General features: G+C 54.2%; 1 protein-coding gene across 1 annotated transcript in view; it reads right to left on the bottom strand.

Annotated features, from left to right (window-relative positions):
• Window positions 1-17,322, bottom strand: part of LOC120389101 (schlafen-like protein 1) — a 44,440-nt gene that overhangs the window by 11,219 nt on the left and 15,899 nt on the right. Inside the window, 4 exon segments of the mRNA XM_039511341.1 lie at window positions 3,095-3,273; window positions 6,527-7,216; window positions 10,268-10,538; window positions 10,540-11,076. Coding sequence (XP_039367275.1) covers window positions 3,142-3,273; window positions 6,527-7,216; window positions 10,268-10,538; window positions 10,540-10,679 — 1,233 coding nt within the window. The 5' untranslated portion in view covers window positions 10,680-11,076 and the 3' untranslated portion in view covers window positions 3,095-3,141.

Raw genomic sequence — 17,322 nt, forward strand, 5'->3', positions numbered from 1 at the left:
TGACTGATGACAGTGTGAAACTGCTGTCCTCCATGTAGCTACCAGCTGTTATTTTCCTTGTCAGCATGACCTTCAACCTATTTGTACTTTCCCTTCTCTTAGGCCTACAAAGTTAGATTGACATAAACTGTCTTGCATATGCTTAAATTAGTCTTCCACTGATGTAAGCACCCCTTTCTGCAGATGTAATGATACCACGTCCCTGAGCGCCATTGAACCCTGATTGCTGTACTGAGGTTGATGCAGCATCAAAGTAAACACTGCATTAACAATGTCAACCCTAACAGTCCTCCAACAACTGTCCTAGAATGCCTTATGCTGACCTTTCTAGTCACAAGGGGCAGGGAGACCAGAAAACTCCAATCCTTTAAAGCCCCACACATTTTTGAAATGTTTTTTCCTGATTATCTAGCTTGGTGAGCACACTTAGCAGCTCTCTGGTGTTGGCTCTCAGCCAACTACACGCTCCAAATGCACTCCAGCTTGGAGTAGGCAGGAGCTGTTGGATCTCCTGGGCCTGTGGGGAGAAGAGGCTCTTTGGGGAAAGCTCCAGACCAGCAATAGACATCTGGACAGGTTGCATGGGTGATGCAGGAGAAGGGGTGTGACATAGATTAGCAGCAGTGTCACATGAAAACAAAGGAAATACAACAGGCATATCAGGAGGCCAGCAGTCAGTCCAGTGCCAAGCAGCAGACTTGTGTGCCATACTTGGCAGAGACCTCTGTCAGCCTGTACACCACTGTGGATACCTCCAAGGAGCCTGAGTCACATGCCCCTTGTGTGAACAGCGAGGAGAGAAGAGGAGGAGGATGAGGGACATGAAAGCAGGGGCTCCAGCTATGCTGAGAGTCATGGCTTGTTGGAGACTCTACTGCAGTCCTAGCAGTTGAGCATGGGCAAGCTTCCTTCCTCAGATAAGTATGTAAATTTATTGTCCATTATAGTGACTATGCCGCCAACTTAGCAGGACACAGCTGTTGCCTTTTCACTAATTTACTTGTACCAAAAAGTGTAGCAGTATGCAGAGAAGTAGCATTATCTGCTTTTCGTTCCCCTGTACAGTTAGGCAGGGGAAGCCATGCAGATTAGATTCTTTAGGTACATAGAGCTGTCCCTTGATTCCTCCTGAGAGAGTTCAATAAAACATTCATGGAGGTACTTAGCAATCCTCTCCCGGAGGTTTCTAGGGATGGCAGCCTTATTGCTTCCTCCGCAGCAGGAGGTTTTCCCACGCCCCTCAGCGATAACCGCAGCAGGCACCATTGCAGTAAACGATCAGGCCGCCAGAAGCAGCTGTGCTGTCTGCTTGTGTCCCCGTGTGATTTGTTTCTGTCCCACCATACGTGGCCAACACTTCCCAAAAGACGGATACGAGCATGTTGCACCCTGGCATACCTACCCATTGCACTGTGCTTTGACACAAGTGCTCCTGGGGAGTATGCACAGCACTCGTGCAAGGCACCAAGTATACACCTAGGACTTTATGCCAACATAACTTGCATGGGCAAAAGTTTGTAGGTTGACGTGCCCTTCAGCATGGCATGTCTCTAATTCCCTTCAGTTGGGCAGGGAACTATGATAGTTGCTCTGACTGATTTTTAGGCCAAGGCCCCCTGTTTATGGAGCATTCCAGAAGGCTCAGTTCCCAAACCTAAATATGTCCAAGGCTACAGTGGCAGTGCGAAGGTTGGGTTAAGCCACTGAGCATCGCTGAGCTCCCAAGGCGCTAGAATAAATATTCAGAAAGCAGGGGTACTTCTAAATACTAATCATAGACCTGCTTTATGATAATACCCATTACCATGTGCCCCCCCTTAAATGTCCTGCCCTCTTCCAGTGTAAAGCCACCTGGGAGGCAATGAGATTTGCCCGGCAGGGCATGGATAATTGATGCCCTTCACAAGATGCTTAGGAAGGGAGTAGAGGGTGCTGCAAGAAAAGCACTACCTTTCTTATTTAAATTACAAATAGAAGGAAAAGCTCGACCTAGCTCCCACCAGACTCAAAACCAGCCTGGCCTTACTTCCTACACAAAATCATTACTTATGCTGGAGTGGCTGCACAGTAAGTATAGCCATGCTGGATCAGACCAAAGGTCCATCTAGCCCAGTATTCTGTCTTTTGACAGAGGTCAGGGCCAGGAGCCCCAGAGGGAATGAACAGAACAGGGAATCATCAAGTGATCCATCCCCTGCCACCCATTCTCAGCTTCTGGGAAACAGGCTAGGGACACCATCCCTACCCATCCTGGCCAATAGCCACTGATGGACCTATCCTCCATGAATTTATCTAGTTCTTGTTTGACCCTAGTCTTGGCCTTCACAACAGCCTCTGGCAAGGAGTTCCACAGGTTGATTGTGCACTGTGTGAAGAAATACTTCCTTTTGCTTGGTTTAAACCTGCTGCCTATTAATTTCATTTGGTGACCCCTACTTCATGTGTTATGAGAAGGAGTAAATAACACTTCCTTATTTACTTTCTCCACACCAGTCATGATTTTATAGACCTCTATCATATCCACCCCCGTCATCTCTTTTCCAAGCTGAAAAGTCCCAGTCTTATTCATTGCTCCTCATATGAAAGCGGTTCCATACCCCTAATAATATTTGTTGCCTTTTTCTGAACCTTTTCCAATACATCTTTCTTGAGATGGGGCAACCACATCTGCATGCAGTTGCCAGTTTGGATGAGAAACGCACACGTGCCAACTCACTATCTCTGGGTGCTCAAGGCTTCCTTAGTTGGCTGAATTAAGTAGCCAGATTTGAAAACATTTCTCCCCTGGACTTAGACTGTCTCAGTTTCCACCTGAATTCACAAGGGAAATACTGTTCATAGTCTTGGGGGTTTTGTAACTTCATGGTCAGAGTGATCAGTGATGCACAGGTTCCCAAGTGGCATGAACTCCAACTAGTCAGAGCTGGAGTCAAACTCCCAACAAATACGCTGTGTTACAGCCATCAGCTGCAGGGCGGCATGCTGCCAAGAGGTGAACAAGGCAGGCCTTACCCTTGAGTCCAGTGCTCTGTATTGGAATGAATTTACTTTCAAAATCTATACAAATATACACAAACTGACTTCTTTTCCTTACTACTTTTCCCCCTGGCTCCGGTAGCGCTGCTCCTGCTCTGTTGTGACTCACAGGATGGTGCAGAATCTAGAGTTGGGATTCTGGCTCCGCTGCTGGTTGATTTGTTGCTGCAGGCTCTCCTTCTCCTTCATCAAACTCTCTATCCGCTCTTCCAGCTTCCTCACTTCTCCTGTCCATTTCTGAGGATGTACAAGAGCACAGTCGCTATTTGTCTGAGAGAGGCACTGGCACAGCACTTACAGGCTAGATTCAGAAAGGGACTCAAGTCCCTAACTGCTTCTTTAGGTGCTGAAGTCCAGCATTTGGGTACCTCTGCCATTCCCAAAGTTACCATTCAGCTGCCATCTAACCCTTCAGTTTCTCCTGGTAGCGAGCTGATGAGCTGTTCTGAGCCCTAGGTCATGCCTAATCCCCAGGGCACTTCTCACCTAGCTTGCATGCAGGGCCTGCTCTGGGTGTTTGCTGTGAGCATGGCTAGCCTGCACAAAAGGTGTGTGTCTCTATCCATCTGGCCCCCAGGCTACCTGGGCCGTGGGAGAGTCAGCTTTGAATCCCTGTGCTGCCTGGGACCCAGGTGAGAGTCCTCATTACTAGGCTATTGGGGGGTGGGTCTCTCTCCCCTACTGAGGCTGTTCGATTGTGTATAACTTCATAAATGATCATTGGAGCGAGGACATGAACCTGACTCTCCCACCTCAGTGCCCAACCCATGGGGCTAGTGGCTGTGAGGGGGGTCACTTGTTTTTCCCAAGAAAGGGCTGACCTGGCTCAGGCACCTACCTCCAGGAGAGGGTTTATGGCTGAGAACCCTCTGCAGAGACAGGCGCCCCCTCTCCCACCTGTCAGGTGCCTCAGACCCAGACCAAGGGGAGTTAGGCACCTAAGTACATTTGTGGAGCTGAGCCCTAAGCCTTGCCCCTTTCCTCAGCATTTCGTTCCTGGCTAGCGTAGGCAGATCCTGTGCTGGCTTTTGCGAAGCCCTCTCAGGCCCGACACTTCCTATGCACTGCATGGGGGGGAGGGGAGGGGCGGGGGGGGCTGTGAATGCCACTGGATGGCAGGGCACCCAGAAGTTAACCCTGTCACGCACAGTATTGCAATGCCTCATCCCCCTTGTGAATCTGGCCCTAACGCCCTTGCCTCAGTCACTGCATGGTGAACACCTGCGAGCGAAGCTGCTACCCTGCAGGCTCATTACAGCTGAAGTTCTAGCAGGTGACTTGCTGGGTTTGGGTTAGTGTTAACCAACCTCTACCCCAGCGCTTATAAAAGCAGGGAGCAAGCCTACAAGAGCTTTTGAGGAAAGAAGGAAAAAACAAACAAACCCAGCCACTTCTGCCTAGGATAGGGACTGCTTTTTGCAGAGCTGGCAGCCCTCCCTTCTGTATGGGTGCAAACAGTGCATCTGTGACTGGTTTTATTAGTCCCTATGTGATAAAAATACTAGCCTTCAACTAAACATGACAGCACAAAAAGAAAGGCAGAGGGAGGGCATGGACCCAAAGCAAAATATCAGACTGCCCACTTAATGGGGGCTAGTGCCTCCCTGTAATCAGCAATAACCCTCCTCCTGCATATGGGCCAGCAGTAGCCCTAACCCCAACCCCTGCTCTCACCTAGGGGTAGACCAAGCAGTAACCCTAAACCTAGCACTAGGCCTAATGCTAACCCTAAACCTAGGCTGAGGTAACCCTAACCCAGTGCTTAGGCTGAATCTAACAATAACTTTAATTTAGGTTTAAATTTAACCCTAATGCCAATGCTGGGTGTAGGGTGACCACTATTCCTAACTCTAAACCTAACCGAGTCCTAACTTTAACCTAAACCAACACCTAACTCTAACACAAGACCTAGGCCAAGCAGTACCGCTCCCTCTACCCTGAGCAGTCACCCTAATCTAACCCTAAAACTAGACATAGGCTGGAAAGAAATCCTAATCCCAAACCTAGCCATAGGCATAGCCGTAGGCCGAGCAATAACCTTAAACCTAACCTTAATCTGTGCCTACTCTTAAACCAGGCTCAGGTGTAGGCCAAGCAGTAACCCTAAAGATACTCCTAATCCTAAATCTAGACCGAGAAGTAACCCTAACCTAACGTTTACCATAACAGAGCAGTAACGCGCTAGCCCTAGCCCTAACCTGAGAAATAACCCTACATTGGGCCTAACTTGAACCCTAGGCCTAGGCAGAGCAGTAACCTCACCTACTGTAAAATATCCCCAACCCTAACTGCAATTTAGGCCAAAACCTAAACTGAGTCTGAGCCTTAACCATAAAGTTACAGTCAACCTAACACCAGCCCGATCCCTAACCATAATCCAACCCTAGGCCTTAGCGAATCTGCCGTATTTCACCTCAGAGGTGGCTGGATTTCAGCGGTGAGGGAAGCAACTGTACTATAGGCAAGTAAAGACTAGAATATATAGTTACATTTTACAGGTTAAATTAATAATACTGTACTATAATAATTCAAGATCATTATCACTCACAATTAATGGCACCAGACCAGAACTCACTGATGGACAACTTTGCCAAATGAAGAGTGATCATTTTATTATTACTTCTAAGCAAAATGTGTTAGGCACTTCGGTAGATGGCTACATTTTCTGGAGCTACATTAAACATTGGTTTCTTGGATTCTCAACATTACTTTCCACTGTGTGTATTTTTGCTCCTAACCCTTCTGTGAAATTGTGGTGTTTAGGAATTGGGTGACATCCCTTTAAATAGTTTGTGAGCCCTCTAGCAGAGCTCACTGTCTCCAGTCTCAGAAACCACCAGGACCTTGAAGATCAGCAATGTGTGTATGTAGCTGGGCTAGCTGGCTGGGGCTAGGGTGACCAAATGTCCCGATTTTATAAGGACAGTCCCGATATTTGGGGATTTCTCTTATATACGTGCCTATTACCCCCCACACTCTGTCCCGATTTTTCATAGTTGCTATCTGCTCACCCTAGCTGGGGCTAGTTAATAACCACGGTTGTGCCCAGGCAGGTCCTTTACATGACATATGTGCTGTGAGGGCCAAAGACACAACAAACATGGACAAATCCAAGGAACGGACAAAGTGGGTATTGGATGGCACTGTGATTAAATGTTTCCAGCCACATAACCTAGTCTACTGACAGAGAGAGCAAGGGAGGGAAGGCGTGTATGTAGACAGACAGACAGACAGGGCCTGGGGATCAAACCATCTCCCCATGGCTTTGCCTAGGGCCCGTTGCTGAGAGCAGAGCCACAGATGGGTGAAATTCAGCCTTGCACTGACACTGTTCAGGGGTGAATTTCACCTCGGAGCCCTTCAGCACGGGGGCTGCAGTTCCCCCTGCAGGGCAGGCTGCAATAGCATCACGGGTTGCAGCTCAGGCTCACCCTGTATTTAGCAGCAGTTTGCTGCCTTGCTGTATTAGCGGCCCTTGCATGCCAGTTACCTGCCTGCACCACTCCTGGATGGCGCTCCCAGAGAGTGGTCCCTGGATGCTGCCGTCCCGGCGCAGGTACACTTCCCCCTGGTCCGTTTCATAAAGCAGCAGCTCCCCCTGCTGCCTGGGCAGATGAACGCTTAGCCGGATCACCTTCAGGAAGATGCCAGTGTCTTCTGCTTTGACCACAGGGATGAAGGTCAGGGTGTAGGCATCGGGGAACACCTGCGGCTTGAACCCTTTCAGAATGGAGTCGATGAGCAGGCGGATGCGGTCCTCCTCTTTGTGCCCACACCTGACCCCATGCACGAAGCCGCTGTCCTCCACCCCCACGAAGAGGCTGCCCCCTTCGCTGTTGAGGAAGGCGCACACATACTTCCGGACGTGGTGTTTGAGGGTCCCACTCAGATATTCCCCTCCACCCCGCTTGAACTCCACGTTCCTGGTCTCGCTCCCCATGAAAGCGCCATAGAACAAGCGCTCCTGGCCCACGATCTCCCTCCGAACGATGGCGCTGTCTGACCTGGTGCCGCTAAGAAACACTGCCGGCCACTCCACCAGCTTCCGGGCTCGAGGGGGGCCCTTCCAACAAGGGCTGGGCTGGGCTTCCTCGGACCCCCACAGCCTGCTCTTGCCAGACTGCAAATGCTCCAGCACGGGAGAGTCTGGGGCGCTGGCACCATTCATCTGTGTGTCACTCTGTGCAGAGCCAGAAAGATTAAAGGTCACGTGTACGCAGGGGCAGACAGCGCAGAGTGGGGGCGACATGGACGACTGCAGCCAGTCCAACAACAGCACAAGGGCCCTAGTCGTAATAGTATTCAGGCTTTAAAGCACATGGGCCCTTTTATTTAATTGCAATCCTGCCGCAACAAGTGACTACACTCAGATCTGCCCCGTGAGAATCACCAGCAGAGCTGTCGACTTCTTACTGCGCCTTTTCCTCCTGTCAGAGCAGCCCAGTGACAGACGAGGGCGCTGGAGCCTATGCCTTCTTGTGCAGCATCCACAGAACGGTTTACTTCATTCTCCCCCTTGTCCCTGGGCAAACCCATTGAAGGCCTGGGGGGTCCATACAGCGTCTTTGTAACTGGTGCTGATGTGTGAGAAGGAAGAGCCCAGCCTGACTCCCAGGTCCTGGGGGACCTGGCAGCGCTGGCAGTTACACAGCTCGTCTTTTTAGCAGTAGATTGAGCATGCCTGAGCTGGAGTCACGGAGGAAAAACAAATACGGAGCCCGTGATGCCATTTTCAGTCACACTTCAGAGCAGAACTACAAATTACTGTCCTGGATGCAGGAATCACTGGGTGAAATTCTCTGGCCTGTGTTCTGCAGGGAGTCAGGCTGGATGAGCATACTAGTACCTGCTCGCCTTAAAATCAATGAAATTCTGCCCTGAAATCAAGGGGGATGCCCGTTGTGTCAGTCAGTCCACATCACACAGTCCTGTCTCCCTGGACACTGCTGGGTCCTTCCCGGTAGCACATTTTCTAATGCATTGGTTACTTAACTGCTCTTGCCAATTCCCCTGGGATCTGAGAGTCAAGCTGGACCAGGGCTGGCTCCAGGGTTTTTGCTGCCCCAAGTGGAAAAAAAAAAAAGCCGCAATTGTGATCTGCGGTGGCAGTTCTACCGCCGCCGCTTCAGCCTTCGGCGGCAATTCGGCAGCTGGTCCTTCGCTCCGAGAGGGAGCGAGAGACCCGCCGCCAAAGAGCCGGATGTGCCGCCCCTCACCGTTGGCCACCCCAAGCACCTACTTGCTGGGCTGGTACCTGGAGCCGGCCCTGAGCTGGACTCTTTCCTTCCTGCACATTATCGTCTGTATGAAAGGTTCCACAGGGCCAAATTATACCCTTGGTAGCCCAGGGGCAACCCTCATTGTCTCCTAATCCAGCCCCAGGAGACACACAGCCCCTGGCCTGGGCTGGACTTGCCCAGGCCGAACGGACTGGAACATGGCAAACAGTTCTGTTGATCAAGTGTCAGAGGGGTAGCCGTGTTAGTCTAGATCTGTAAGTTCTGTTGATGGTGCACAAGACGGAACGGACTCCAGCTGCTCTCTTAGCTGTGCTGGCTCCTCAAGGCTAACGTAGTAACAACTTAGTGATTAAAAAAAGCTCAGCAGCTCTGGCTCTGTCTATGCACAGGGGGTGAACCCCCCTCCCTCCGGCAGGGGGCAGCACAAGCCCTGGCCAGCACAGTCCCTTTGAAGCCGTCAAACAGGGGTTAAGAGGGATTATGTGGCACAAGGACCTCGAGCGCTGCTTTCAGAGTGGTAGCCGTGTTAGTCTGTATCAGCAAAAACAACGAGGAGTCCTTGTGGCACCTTAGAGACTAACAAATTTATTTGGGCATAAGCTTTCGTGGGCTAAAACCCACTTCATCAGATGCATGCAGTGGAACATACAGTAGGGAGGTATAAATACACAGCATATGAAGAGATGGGAGTTGCCTTACCAAGTGGGGGATCAGAGCTAACGAGCCAATTCAATTAAGGTGGAAGTAGGCAATTCTCAACAGTTGACAAGAAGGGGTGGAAATCACTTTTGTAGCACTAATGAGGCCGGTGTAATCAAGGTGACCCATTTCAAAGAGTTAACAAGAAAGTGGGAGTATCAGCAGGGGGAATTAGTTTTTGTAGTGACCCATCCACTCCCAGTCTTTATTTAGGCCTAATTTGATGGTGTCCAGTTTGCAAATTAATTCCAGTTCTGCAGTTTCTCTTGGAGTCTGTTTTTGAAGTTTTGTTGTTGAAGAATTGCCACTTTTAAGTCTGTTATTGAGTGTCCAGGGAGATTGAAGTGTTCTCCTACTGGCCCCCAATCTGAAGCAAATACTCACCAGCAACTATACACCACAGAACAAAAACACTAACCCAGGAACCAAACCCTGCAACCAAACCCCAGTACCAACTCTGTCCGCATATCTATTCAAGGGACACCATCATAGGACCTAACCACATCAGCCACACCATCCGGGGCTTATTCACCTGCACATCTACCAATGTGCTATATGCCATCATGTGCCAGCAATGCCCCTCTGCCATGTACATTGGCCAAACTGGACAGTCTCTACGCAAAAGAATAAATTGACACAAATCTGACATCAGGAATCATAACATTCAAAAACCAGTGGGAGACACTTCAATGTCGCTGGACAATTTCCCCCTGCTGATACTCACACCTTCTTGTTAACTGTTTGAAATGGGCCACCTTGATTACATTGGCCTCATGTAGCCCACGAAAGCTTCTGCCCAAATAAATGTTAGTCTCTAAGGTGCCACAAGGACTCTTTGTCTTGCCTGCACTGTATCTCAGCACGTCCTCTCTCAGAGCATCTCCTGGACATGGTGGTTAGGAGGGAGGCCAGGGAACCCAGCGCTGGAGTCAACAGGGAAGCTCTTCCCCATTCCAGGGCCAAGCCAGGAAGGCGGCATTGCTGCAGTGCAAACCGTGGGGGCCAGGAGTCTTGCAGGCAGTGAAATTCCGCTTCTTAGCAGCTCACACTACTGCTCCAGCCCATGGGATGAGGTGGCTCATCTCTTGGAAGGAGGGAGTAACGAAGCGCCCAGCCTTCGGATGGAAGTGCTGCTGGGGCTTAGTTCTCCTGGGTGAGAGTTCCCCCTTGTCCTGCTGCCCTGGTGATCTCAGTACCAAAAGGCAGCATGTCCAGCCCGCCCCACTGGGCCTTCGCTGTCACTCCGCTAGTGTAGTGCATTGTGCCTGTCCCAGCTCAATGCCTGGGCCTACCTCTTGGCACTCCTTAGCACTGGGCGAGGCTCTCCTGCCTTCCCCCACCACCAGGGTTTTCCCTTTCATCACTAGCTCCCTGAGGAGATGTTGCTCCATGTCTGAGGCAACCTGGAGCTGCTTCAGGACGCTCTCCAGGCTCAGCTCAGTGGCCACCTGCACCAAGGCGTAGGCCCGTCTCGGTTTCTTCACCACTTCTATGTCGTGCCGCTGCAGGGGGAGGCTGGCGGTGCCCAGAATGTCCTTCAGCATGCTGCAGAGAACCTCCGCAGTACTTGGGGTTCAGGTTTCCAATATACAGTGTGTAGACGTGAGTCAGGCAAGGGAGCGCCTCCTCCACGGGCCCTGCGATTGGCTCCCCTGCTGTCTCTTCCATAGGCTCCTCTGCTGATGACTCTGGTGAGTCGTCCATTGCTCAGAACCCCGTCCAGCTCCCACTGCCAATAGCTCCCGGACCCTGTCTCCAGTAGTAACGGTGCTCCAGTTCCAATGCTTCAGTGGCTCTTTTCCATCGTGCTGCCTCTGTGCTCTGCTGCTGGCAGGGCTGCTGGTCTGTGGAGCGCCATGGTAAACCCAAAGGCACCTTTCCCAAAGGAACCTGTTGTGGCTGCAGCCCCTGCACAATGTTATATTCTGCAAGGAAGGAGCCAGGGAGAGAGCAGGTCCTTCAATTCAGCCCTCGACTGCATAGCTAGGCCCAGAGATTCCTTGTTGCAGGCCCAGGCCCAGAGCCAGTGCGGGGTGAGGGAGTGTCACACACGGCTTTAGCAGCAGGGTCCGGACAATCGCTGGGGGTGCTGCCTGCAAACCTGCAAAATAGGAGCAAGTCAGTACAGAGCTGCTGACAAACGGGCCGGCACTGATCTGTGCAGCGACAGTCTCACCGAAGGGAGAAAGCCCAGTGCCCAGGCCTCTGTCATGCAACAGCGCCCAGGAGAACATGCAGTGCCCAGGTGTTTCACTCCTAACCGGTCAGTGCACTGAGGCGATGGGGAGGAATCCAGGGCTGCTAGGTGGAGGCTGGGATGGCAGGCGGGGCTCCTGCCTGTCCAGTTGCCCTGGCAGCATAGCACCCTCTTCCCTGCCCCTGGGAGTGCCATGGGCAGGGGCAGAGGCAGTGTGGCAAAGAGCCCAGAGCTGCGCCGTGCTCCCCAGGAGCCTGGCAGCTCCCTGCTCCTGCCAGGAGGCTGCCCAAATGCCTCATCACAAGATCCTGCCACGCGCCACCCTGAGTGTGCCCAGGGGACTGGCTCCCTGAGCCTGGTATGGCAGGAGCACAGCAGTGATGGGCGCAGCCGCTGCCCTGGGCACCACGTGTCCTGGCCTGTGTCGAGCAGCTAGTGCTTGGGATGGAGACCAAATGCAGCTTAGTGTATCCCCTGTGCCTCCCCCCACCCACTCCCCTTTGCTGGTCCCTGGGCTCCCCTCTGCCCCCCAGGTTTAGGCCTCCCATCTCCTCCTTCCCAACTGCTCTCCCCCCCATAATGCCGCCCACACTCCTCCTCACGCCCCTGACGCTGGGTCCCCTCTCCTGTCCCCCGCTCCACTCAACATCCAGTCCCTACCCTGCTCCTGGGCCAGCCCAGCCCTGCTGCTGCCCTCACTGACCCCTCACCCTGGGGCAGGAGTCCCACTGCGGGAGGGGCTCTGTGATACTAGGTACCTCAGGGAGCGTGACCCCAGCCCCCCATGCCCTGCTGGCCCTGCCACTTTCACAGGCTAAAACCCCTCAGCAGTGCCCTCAGGAGCGTGACCCCCAACTTCCATGTGGTGAAGACCTCACAGGCTGAGCAGGCCGGGCTCAGGGCCAGCCTGATTCCTGATGGGAGGGCAGAGGTGTGAGGCTGGCGCAGGGCAGTGCCAGGGCCTAGGGGAAGCTGCGGGTTGTGGAGCTGGAGGGCCCAGCTGAGGCAGGGGAGGAGCAGTTTGCCTGGCTCCCCTCTCTCAGGATGACACCCTGGGGGTCCTTATGGGTCCCAGCAGCCCTTTTTCCTATCCCCAGTGTACGACGTCCCTGGGTTGGGGCGAGGGCCATGGCGCCACAGCACTGGCTGATGGGCTCCCCAGAGGAGCTGCGGCCAGTGTGTGTCGGCACAACCCTCCCCTGTGCCCTGGGCTGGGTGCCACTGGAGCAGAGGACAGCCTCAGGAGACAGGCCCTTGCCCCTGGCTCCCTGCCAGGTGCGCACACTGACTCTGGCAAGATTGACTCGGCCAGTCCATTGCAGCCTCAGGTCTTGGCATCCGGTCTGTCACCCTGACACCAGTAACCAGCCAGCCCAGACAGTGCACTTGGCAAAGGAGGGCAGTGGTAGCCCCGTGATGGGGGAAGTGACTTAACCAAGGGCACCAAGGAACGAATAGTGGAGCTGGAAGGGCACCAGGATCCCTGACTGCAAGACTAGCATCCTAATGTGTGTTTGCAACACACTGGAGCTGCCGGCTGGGTGTGCTGGGTGACACCTGCGCTGCTTAGCGTGATGCCCAGGGCCAGCAATGTTTGTGCTGATTCAGAACAGACCAGGAGGCGTCTCCCCACTTTCCAGTGCACTTTGACAGAGAACAGCCAGGACGCTGAAAATGCTGCCAAAGACTTGCTGGGGATATTGGCTGAAGTGGCTCCAGCCGCGCTTCCCTTGCATTGAGGGGGTTTGATCAGCACCAACGCTCATGGAACACAAATATTCAAGTCACACACAGGCGTTTCCATGGGAACTGACTGTTAAAACTTCCACACACGAGTGCTGGAGCCAGGAGCTTGTGTGCACCCACTGCCAGCGTATCCCTCCAGCCCACCAGGTGCAGCTGAGAGCTGCAAGGACCAGGCCAACCTCTTGATCCCTTTGCCAGGTCCCTGCCTTCCAGCTCCTCCTCTTGGCCTCACTTTCTAAGCCTTCCCAGCTCCAACCTCTCCTGGCTCACTGGGTTGGCCTCGTCCCCATTCCAACAGTGCTGCCAGCCATGGCCACCCATTGGGCTGATTCTTGGAAGCACCCTGGGCTCTGCCAATGTCACGCCACCTATCACAATTGACTCCTATGTAGCTTAGCTCAGGCATGCACCTGGCCCCCCTCAGCGCAGCACTGTGCACCATGCAGTCTGTAATGGATTTACCTCACGCAGCCCTGGGGCAGGGGGGCAGGGGCATTACTCCCATTGGTCTCCCTTGGCCAGATCGACAAAAGGTATTTAGACTCCCAACCTCTGTCGATTTCTGTGGGAGCTAGAAATCTAAATACCTTTAGGTCTGGGTCCAAGTGACTTGCCTAAGGCCACACAGGGAATCAGTGGCAGAGCAGACACTTGAATCCAGGCCTACCCAGTGCCAGGCTCGTACCCTGATCACAGGCTACTTACCCGAACCACTAGCCCCTAGTGCAGCGGCTCCCAAACATTTTCCCTGCACGACCCCATTTTCGGATGTGTTGCTTCCCATGGCCCCAGGCGCACAGTGTGCACAAGCTCACGCTGCATGGCAGCCACCATTTTGTAGAGCAAAATAGCTTCATTGTGTGAAATGGCGACCTCCCCACACTTGGGATTGCCACGCCCCCACCTGCTGATGGAACAACTCCACTTGGGGTCGCGACACACAGTTTGGGAACTGCTGCTTTGAGGCCACGGACCTTCCCCCTGTCAGCGCCAGCCATGCCGCAGCACCTACAAGGAATCAGCCGGGCCCTGACGGTCCGGCTGGCTGGCGGGGACACCGCAGATCTAGTCTGAAAGGTTCATTAGCTCTGTTTCTCTCTTCGGCTCATGCTTGTTGTCTTAGGCTGCGAGCTCTTCAGGGCAGAGCGCAAGGTCGCACAACGCCCAGCACTCCCAAAATGCAAATTAATGATAGTTAAATCACTACTGTAAGGGGACTGTCGGCCTCTCACTGGAACTCAGTGGGGGGGTTGGCTGCTAGCTCCCAGTACCAAAAGGAAGGGGGAGGGTCGATGGGCGATCAGGACCTGAGACTGACAGTCCCCAGGAACAATGGGCAGAGGCCAATGCTCCAGGTCAGGGAGGGAGTCAGGAGGCCGGGGGGTCCCATCCTCCTGTGAGCTGGAATTGCCTGGGTCAGAGTGGGGCCGAGCTGAGGGCAGAGCAGGGCCGGGCCGGCCAGAGAAGCAGCCCAGGGGGCTGGAGGCAGAGCAGCAGCAGCAGCGCTGAGGCAGGGTCAGGGTGGAGCTGGAGCTGGGGCTGGAGCTGTCCAGAGCCGGGTGCGGTGAGCAGCTGGGGAGAGCGAGGGGGACCCTGGGCAGAGGGCCCAGCGCTGGGAGACGTCTCAGCCAAGAGGCCCTTCAGGCCAGACTGGGGGGGGATCGTAACCCCGACGGGGCGGGGGTGATGCTGGGAAGAAGGGTCCTGCCACCTAGAGCCTGAGGGCGTGTGGCCACCACCAGGCAAGTGTCCGACCCGCAGTGTCCCTGCAGCACAGCCAGGGCCTGGGCAGGGGCCTGGGACGTGTGAGGAACAGACTGAACTGCCCTGACGTTCCAGAGACGCTGGTTGTGACGTCCCTGTGCCACAGAGGGGGTGACGGGTTTTCCTTTCACCTTTCCCATTTTTTCCTTATTTTTTAAATTGATTGCTGTGAAAGGAATTGTATTTGCTTTGAGCTGTATGTAATGATCAGTGGGTCAGGGAAGCATCCAGTGCAGAGAGCACCCTGGAGTGGGGACACCCTAGCCCCTGCCCTGAGTGACCACGACAAGGCTGGGGGTCGAACCCCCCAGGAATCCTGGGCCCAGCCTTGTTGGGGTTACGAGGACTCTGCCACACAGGAGAGTGGAAGGGGAGCCCTCGAGGGCAGGCAGGCCTGTGGGTAAAGGAAGTGGGAGCGAGGACTCAGATCCTTTCGCAAGCCCATTTCACTGGGGTCGTGTATGAACCAGGAAAGTTCCCCACAATGGAAGGTCAGCATGTGACTTATCCGACCAGTCACAAAAGACTGTTACCTTTCGTAAAAGACGGTTACTCACCTGTAGTAACTGGTGTTCTTCGAGATGTGTTGCTCCTATCCATTCCATGTAGGTGTGCGCGCCGCGCGTGCACGGCTCTTCGGAACATTTTTAGCCTAGCAACTCCGGCGGGCCGGCTGGCGCCCCCTGGAGTGGCGCCGCCATGGCGGCGTATATATACCCCAGCCGGCCCGTCCGCTCCTCAGTTCCTTCTTGCCGGCTATTCCGACAGTGGGGAAGGAGGGCGGGTTTGGAATGGATAGGAGCAACACATCTCGAAGAACACCAGTTACTACAGGTGAGTAACCGTCTTTTCTTCTTCGAGTGATTGCTCCTATCCATTCCATGTAGGTGATTCCCAAGCCTTACCTAGGCGGTGGGGTCGGAATGAGACGTGGCGGAGTGTAATACCGCAGAGCCGAAGGCTGCGTCGTCTCTAGACTGCTGCACCAACGCGTAGTGGGAAGCGAAGGTATGGACTGAAGACCAGGTGGCGCTCTACAGATGTCCTGGATGGGGACATGAGCCAGGAAAGCGGCCGATGAGGCATGTGCCCTCGTGGAGTGGGCAGTGAGTCGGCACGGGGGAACGCGAGCAAGCTCGTAACACGTTCTGATGCAGGACGTCACCCAGGAAGAAATCCTCTGTGAGGAGACTGGCTCGCCTTTCATGCGGTCAGCTATCGCCACAAAGAGCTGGGACGAACGCCGAAAGGGCTTCGTGCGGTCGATGTAGAACGCGAGCGCTCGGCGGACGTCGAGGGTATGCAGCTGCTGTTCCCGAGGTGAGGCATGCGGCTTTGGGAAGAAGACCGGGAGGAAGATCTCCTGGTTGAGATGGAAGGGCGACACCACCTTGGGGAGGAAGGCCGGGTGTGGGCGAAGCTGCACTTTGTCCCTGTGAAAGACGGTATATGGGGGGCCCGCCGTCAGGGCACGGAGCTCTGAGACCCGTCTGGCGGATGTGATCGCCACGAGGAAGGCCGTCTTACAGGTAAGATGGAGGAGAGAGCAAGTAGCAAGGGGCTCGAAGGGTGGGCCCATGAGCTGGGCGAGGACCAGGTTAAGATCCCATGTCGGAGCAGGAGGCCGCACCTGCGGGTATAGACGGTCTAACCCCTTAAGGAATCGTGACACCATCGGGTTGGAGAAGATCGAGCGACCTCCTATAGCTGGTCGAAATGCTGACAGCGCTGCGAGGTGCACTCTGAGGGACGAGATGGCAAGACCTTGACCTTTGAGGTACCAAAGGTAGTCGAGGACAGTCTGGATGGGGGCCGAGAAAGGGTTGATATCTCTCTGGTCGCACCAGAGAGCAAAGCGCTTCCATTTGGTGAGGTAAGTAGTTCGCGTTGAAGGTTTTCTGCTTTCGAGCAGCACTTGCTGCACCGCTGCGGAGCAATGTCTCTCTGCGTCGGTCAACCACTCAGGAACCAAGCTGTGAGATGCAACGATTGCAGGTTCGGGTGACGAAGCCTGCCGAGGTCCTGGGTTATGAGGTCCGGCCACAGCGGGAGGGGAATGGGTTCCCGAGCCGACAACTCGAGCAGCAGGGTATACCAATGCTGTCTCGGCCAGGCCGGAGCGACGAGTATGATGCGGGCTCTGTCTCTCCGGATCTTGAGCAACACTCGGTGGACGAGCGGAAACGGAGGAAACGCGTAGAGAAGAGGCTCCGTCCATGACAGGAGAAACGCATCTGAGAGGGATCCTGGAGCTTGGCCTTGGAAGGAGCAGAACCTGTGGCATTTGCGGTTGGTCCGGGAAGCAAAGAGGTCTATCTGGGGAAAGCCCCACCTCTGGAAGATGGAATAAGCCACATCTGGGCGAAGGGACCACTCGTGAGAGGCGAAGGACCTGCTGAGGCGGTCGGCCAACGTGTTCTGCGCTCCCGGCAGAAAAAACGCTTCGAGGCGAATCGAATGGGCTACACAGAAATCCCAGAGGAGCAACGCCTCGTTGCAAAGTGGAGAGGACCGCGCTCCGCCCTGCCTGTTGACATAAAACATGGCTGTGGTGTTGTCCGTGTAGACCGCTACACAGCGGTTCTGCAGGTGAGCCCGAAAGGCGAGACAAGCTAAGCGGATTGCTCTCAGCTCTCGGAC

Source organism: Mauremys reevesii, linkage group 23, assembly GCF_016161935.1.
Source record: "Mauremys reevesii isolate NIE-2019 linkage group 23, ASM1616193v1, whole genome shotgun sequence".
Lineage (NCBI taxonomy): Eukaryota > Metazoa > Chordata > Testudines > Geoemydidae > Mauremys > Mauremys reevesii.